This window comes from Chrysochloris asiatica, unplaced genomic scaffold (genome assembly GCF_000296735.1).
Source record: "Chrysochloris asiatica unplaced genomic scaffold, ChrAsi1.0 scaffold00216, whole genome shotgun sequence".
Taxonomy (NCBI): domain Eukaryota; kingdom Metazoa; phylum Chordata; class Mammalia; order Afrosoricida; family Chrysochloridae; genus Chrysochloris; species Chrysochloris asiatica.
The window spans coordinates 4,155,564-4,162,530 of record NW_006408734.1 but is presented as its reverse complement, the minus strand read 5'-3'; the positions used below and the strand labels follow the sequence as shown (position 1 = coordinate 4,162,530).

The window sequence follows — 6,967 nt, the reverse complement described above, 5'->3', positions numbered from 1 at the left end:
TAATAAATAGAAAAGGAACAGTGTTGCATTCATTGTCAAAAAGAACATATAAAGATGATTCATGAGTTTCAATGCTGTCTGTGATAGGATAATATCCATGCGCCTACAGGGAAGCCAAATTAATACCACTATTATTCAAATTAATGCACCAACTACTAAAGCCAGTGAGGATGAAATAGAAGAATTCTACCAACTTGTCCAGGCTGAAATTGATCAAACATGCAATCCCGATGTATCCATCATTACAGGTGATTGGAATGCAAAGGTTGGAAGCAAAGAGGAAGGATCAGTAGTTTTAAAACATGGCCTTGGCAATAGAAATGAGGCTGGAGAATGCATGATAGAATTCTGCAAAATCAATGATTTGTTCATTTCAAATACCTTCTTTAGACAGCAGAAGAGTCAACTATACATGTGGACCTTGACAGATGGAATGCAAAGAAATCAAATAGACTACATCTGCAGAAAAAGATCATGGAAAAGCTCATACTATCGGTCAAAACAAGGCATGTGACAGACTGTGGAACAGATCAATTGGTAACAGGAAAATTCAAACTGAAGCTGAAGTAAATAAAAACCAATCCATGATAGCCAAAATATTCCCTTGACTATATCCCCCCTGAATTTAGAGATCATCTGAAGAACAGATTTGGTACATTAAACACTAAAGATGGAAGAACGGAAGAGTTGTGGCACAACATCAAGAACATCATACATGAAGAAAACAAAAAGTCATTGAGAAGACAAGAAAGAAGGAAAAGGTCAAAATGGATGTCAGAAAGGCACTGAAACTTGCTCTCCAGTGTAGAGATGCTAAAGTAAATGGAAGAAATGAGGAAGTACAAGAGATGAACAGAAAATTTCAAAGATCAGCTTGAAAAGATAATGTCAAATATTAAAACCAAACGTGTGAAGATCTAGATTAAGAAAACCATAAAGGAAGGACACACTAAGCATTTCTCAAACTGGGGAAACTGAAGAAGAAATCAAGCCTCGACTTATTTAGAAGGATTCTCTGGGAAAATTATTGAACGATGCAGAAAGCATCAAAAGGAAATGGAAGGAATATGCAGAGTCACTGTACAAAAGGAAATGGCTGATGTTCAACCATTTCAAGAGGTAGCATATGATCAAGAGCCAGTGATACTGAAGGAGGAAGTCTAAGGTGTATTGAAGGAATTGGCAAAGAACAAGGCACCAGTAATTCATGGAATAAAAATAGAAATCTTTCAAGAAAGTGAGATGGCACAGGAAGCACTCACTCATCTTTGCCAAGAAATTTGGAAGACAACTATCTGGCCGCCTGATTGGAAGAGATCTATATTTGTGCCCATTCCAAAGAGAGGTGACCCAACAGATGTGGAAATCATGAGACAATCTCTTTGATATTCCATACTAGTAAAATTTTGCTAATGGTAATACAGAAAAAGCTACAATCATATTTTGACAGAGAACCTTCAGAGGATTCAGAAGAGGCCTTGGAACAAGGGAAATCATTGCTTATGTCTGATTGATCTTTGCTAAAAGCAGAGAATATCTGTGCTTTATTGACTATGCAAAGGCTTTTGATTGTGTGTATCATGACAAGCTATGGACAACATTGTGAAGTATGAGTATTCCGGAACACTTAACTGTGCTCATGAGGAATCGGTACCTGGACCAAGAAGCAGCTGTTTGAACAGAACATGGGAACACTGAATGGTTTAAAATTTAAAAAGGTATGCAACAATGTTGTATTTTTTCACCATATTTATTCAACCTGTATGCTGAGCAAATAATCTGAGAAGCTGGGTTCTATGAAGAAAAACATGGCATCAGGATTGGAGAAGACTTATTAACAACCTGTGATATGCAGATGATAAAATCTTGCTTGCTGAAAGTGAAGAGGACTTAAAACATTTACTGATGAAGATCAAAGAGCAATGCCTTCGGTATAGATTACATCTCAATATAAAGAAAACAAAAATCTTCAGCACTGGACCAATAAACAACATTCTTATCAGCGGAGAAAAGATTGGTGTTGTCAAGGACTTCTTTCTTCTTGGACCAACTGTCAACACTCAAGGAAACTGCAGTCAAGAAATCAAACATTGTATTGCATTAGGAGTGCCAAAAGAAGCAATAGATCTGTTTTGGAAGAAGTGCAGTCAGAGTGTTCCTTGGAGGCCAGGATGGCTAAGCTTCATCTCTCCTACTTTGGACATATTGTCCAGAGGAAACAGTCGCTGGAGAAGGATGTCATGCTGGGTAAGGTGGAGGGTCAGAGAAAAAGAGGAAGACCCCTAACGAAATGGATTGGCCAGGTGGCATCATTAATGGACTCAAGTGTGGCAGCGGTGGTGAGGTTGGCCCAGGATCGGACATTGTTTTGTTCTGCTGTGCATGGGGTCGCTATGAGTCGGTTCTGACTCGATGGCACCTGACAGCAACAACAAATTTGTTGTAAATGAAGTTCTTCATCTTTAAAATAGGATTACAGTGTAGTTACCTTTTAGTACACTTCATTTTAATTCTTTATTTCATCAGGAGACTAGATGACTCCCAATGTAATTAAATTGAGTCCTGGTGTGGCGCTGTGGTTTAATGTGCTGGACTGCAAGGTCAATTTGAACTGCAAGATTGGTGGTTCAAGCTTACCAACCATTCCTTGGAAACCCTACACAGGGTTGTTATGAGTGGGAACTGATTCGCTGGCACTTAACAACAATAACAATGTAATTTGATGAGTCCTGGGGTGGAGCCACAGGATGATGCCCTAGAGTGCAAGGTGGGTTTGACCTGCAAGGTTGGCAGTTCAAACTCCCTAGCCGCTCCTTGTAAACTCTGCACAGGGTCGCCATGTGTGGGAACCAACTCCACGGCACTTACAACAATGACAGCAACGTAATACCAACTTTTCTAGGTTATAAATTTTTGGAAATAGTTTTATAACTCCTATCAGAAAATCAAACATGGCATATCTAAATCATAACTTAGCTCAGACATCTTTTCTCTCACAATAGTCTCTAGAACTGACAGCAGCTCAGCGGGGCCGGCTACAAGGTCTCCGCAGCCCTCGAAGTAACCAACAAGGTGTTCCTGCAAACTTCCAGAGCCAGAGAAGCAGCCCTGGATGGCGGCTTCCAGATGCATTACGAGAAGACCCCGTTTGAACAGCTAGCTTTTATCAAAGAGCTCTTTTCCCTCATAGTGGTCAACCGTCTGACAAAAGAACTTGGCTGTGATGAGATAATTGTTGAGAGTAAGGTCAGGGTTGTTAAAAGAGGAGAGACTCACACACTATTAATTTTAAGGGTTCATTCGAAATAGTTCTGTGCCAATGGAAAAGTTGAACTTCAAAAAAATCGTTTTAGTTTGTTTTTCAGAATCGAATAGGACCGTGACTGCACAATTGTGAGAAAGAAAGAGAATCATTAAGAAAGAAAAAGGATCGGAGGACTGTAGAAACCAGTTTCCAAGCATGTCCTGAAACACCCAGGTCTTTGCCTTTGTTATTATCCTTGCATTGGGGGATTGATCCCTTCCTATTTGCCTCGATGTAAGGGATGGTTTTGCAAGAAAAAGGAATAATCAAGACAAACTGCTAATAGAAGAACTGCTAATATAATAGATAATTTATATGATGAGAAAAGACACCAAAATACCCAATTTAGGACACAGGATATCTGAATTTTCTGGACTGGAAGTCTATTGAGATAACTTTGGAAATTCTGGTTTTGTGATCTATTCAAGTCATAATTATCAAAAGTATTAGTGTAACATAAGTTTAGCTTTCATCAGTTTCTCAAAATGATGAAAAGAAAAACACACACACACACACACACACACAAGAAGTATATGCCACGTGCTGTATCTTTATATGTGTTTCCAAAAGCTTCTGAAATTTTGTTTATAGGTGTTATTTTTATTATAATTCGAGAAAATTCATGTTGTGCGCATTTTAGACAGTAAAAGATTAAGTCCCCCTTAATTAAAACCTTTTGGAATCCTGGTGTGGCGCTGTGGACTAATACTTCAGACTGCAAAGTCATTTGAACTGCAAGGTCGGTGGTTCAAGCTCACCAGCTGCTCCTTGGAAACCCTATACAAGGTCGCTATAGGTCGGAATCGACTCGATGGCACTTAACAACAACAATTAAAAGCTTTAGACGTTACTATGTTTTGTGAAAGTACAAAGAAAATATTTCTAAATACTCAACACTAGAGAAGACTTTTGTTTTGCTCTTCTGTTTTTCACTTATTTGACAGGAGAAGGATTTCAGTTGAACATAATATTATAAGAACTGTTGGTGAATGTTGTCATGTAAAAGGGAAGTTGTACATCTTAAAAAGGCTGTGAATAATAAAGCTATCAACTGTGTAAAGGTTTTTAACCTGCCCAGAAATCCACCTCAATATCTGACATTTCCTCTCCTCTTTCTTTTCCTCTAAATTAAGCTTGTTATTTGTATGCACCAGCATTCAAGATAATAAAACTTCTTCTATTAAAAAAAAAAGTCTGTAGTCCTAATTAAATAAAATAGATGAGATTAATAGTCATTAAAACAGACGGCTTCATTGTTGATTAGTGCCATTGAGTCTGCTCTAACTCATAGCGACCCGGTACAGGGTTTTTGAGGAGCCGCTAGTTTATTCAAATTGCCCACCTTGCTGTTTAAACCAGCCTTGTGGTCCAGTGCTTATCCTACAGTGCCACACCAGGGCTTGAAACAGACAGCAGAGTATGTTAAATTAATCAATAGGCACTTTGTGTTCTCTCTCTTTCTCTCTCTGCATATGTTTATGTATGTGTGTAGGATCAATGTTGAGTTCAAGGTAATATCATTTTGGAGATTTTTCTTTATTCATTCTTGGGAATCATTTAACAACTAGAAAATGAGGTTGTATTTTGATTTATTTTGGCAATGGACTTGATAAAGTTGCTAAGTAAGGGCTAATCTTTACTTAAATTGTAACATTTCATATGTGCTTGAATTTCCTTTAGAAACAGCACATCAGTTGTCAAAAGAATATTTATCCATCGAAAAAAAATCAACCTCTAAATACAAGAGAACAGATTGTTTAATAGCAATATTCCCCATACACAAAATTGACATTAGGTAATAAAACAGTCTTCCATTCTGTGACTTCTCACCATGTGGTCTCAGTGTGTCTGTGAGGGAAGCAGGCATTTATTACTTCATGTGTCCTCTGATACTTTGGGATTATCACTTAATTAACTTGGTATAAATAGATTGAACAAGTGGTGTAAATCCCGGTGGACACAACTCTTATAATTCTATGATGGATCTTCAAAAACACAAAACAAAAAAATGCTGGGAATGCATTAACAAGAAATAGGGAAGTGACACCTGCTTCAAATCAGGATTGAGTGTATGATAAACATTTTTTATTTTTCATCACATCTTTTTCAGTTCTGGCTGACACATTTAGAAATTATAAATAGACATTCTGACAGACATGTGATGAACTCTTATATGAACTTCTAAATTTGAGGAAATGTTAAAGGTTTAGAGATTAAATCTCAGACATTATTTTAAAAACTTGATCAACTTTGACTGAATTTTTAAAAATTCAGCAAATATATCATTTTTCAATGAAGACATGCTTTTTTCTTGTAGGCAATAAGCAGTATGTGTGTATTATTTGTTATAAAAGTAACAGAAAGGCATATATTGATCAATGCTACTTACTATTTCTGAAGCTGCCAACAAAAATCCATGTGGATATTTTGAAATGAATATAAATTCCTCACATATACTGATATTTTTAAAAGAGAAAGAAAGATGAAGACATGGATTTTAACATGTTCACCAGAATTAAACCAATTTAATCAAATCTCCCTGTGATAATTTAGGAACTTGATTAAAGCATTTCTGGAAATACTCAATAAAGTATGCTTTAGAATTTGATTAGGTCAGATCACAGAGAAGTACCTACTTTTACGCCACTGCATAAATAAGATAGCTAAATCGTAATAATAAAGGAACTATAATGATGCTTAACAAAAGAAGACTTTATGAAGAGACTTCTCAATTCCATGGAAATCATATCTGAATCTGTATAGAATGTCTCAGATATAAATCAGTTGAGTACATCATAATATATTAAGCAGTTCATTTTTCCCACTGATACTTAAAAAGAAACAAAGATACAAAATCGAGATGACTTCAATGAGGAATTCTGAGAGTGGTTTGCTTGATGAAAACTGAAGGCATGCTGATAGACTGGGCCTCTGGAATGCCATCTATTTCCACAAACTTTTTGTGTTTAGGAAGTCCTGGTGATGCTGTAGTAAAAGCATCACCAGGATATGCCATTCAAATTCATTAGTTGCTTTCCCATAAACAGTGAGCCCTGGCACAGCAGTATCAGATAAGCACTGGACTTATCTGTAACTGCAAGGTCTGCAGTTCCCACTAACTGATCTTGAAATCCTATACACACAAGGTCACCATGAATCTGACCTGACTTGAGGGTCCACAGAACAACTTCAGTATTTATAAACTTCAGTGCTTTCTCATTATCCTGAATCCTATTTCTTAAGCAGACTCCTGGTTTGGTGTTGTAGGATAAACACTGGAATCATAACCACACACCTTAGAAAGCCTATACTGGGTTGTTATGAATTGGAACCAACTCAATAGTACATAACAACAACAGCATTTCTTAATCTGTATAAATAAACTGTATGTGAACTGATTGATGGCAATGAGCGAAAGCTTCCATCATTTCTTTCCACATTCAGAGAATAAGATGACATAAAGGCTGCAAAAATGGACTCAAACAAACCAACAATCATCAAGATGGTTCAGGAGTTTGTTCTGTTACTTGAGGAGACATGAAAAAAGCCATGAAAAAAACTAGAATTAAAATATAATGCAACTTGTCCGTACATTTTTTGAAGCTTGTACATAAGGTTGCCATGAGTTAGATGTAACTCAAATGCAACTAACAATAAAAACAA

At 36.8% G+C, this 6,967-nt stretch overlaps 1 protein-coding gene across 1 annotated transcript in view; it reads left to right on the top strand.

Moving 5' to 3' along the window:
• Nucleotides 1-3,951, top strand: part of LOC102813364 (EP300-interacting inhibitor of differentiation 1-like) — a 7,591-nt gene extending 3,640 nt beyond the window's left edge. Inside the window, exons 2-3 of the mRNA XM_006872963.1 lie at nucleotides 3,019-3,241; nucleotides 3,896-3,951. Coding sequence (XP_006873025.1) covers nucleotides 3,019-3,241; nucleotides 3,896-3,951 — 279 coding nt within the window. The remainder of the gene's footprint in view (nucleotides 1-3,018; nucleotides 3,242-3,895) is intronic.
• Nucleotides 3,952-6,967: the final 3,016 nt, after the last annotated feature.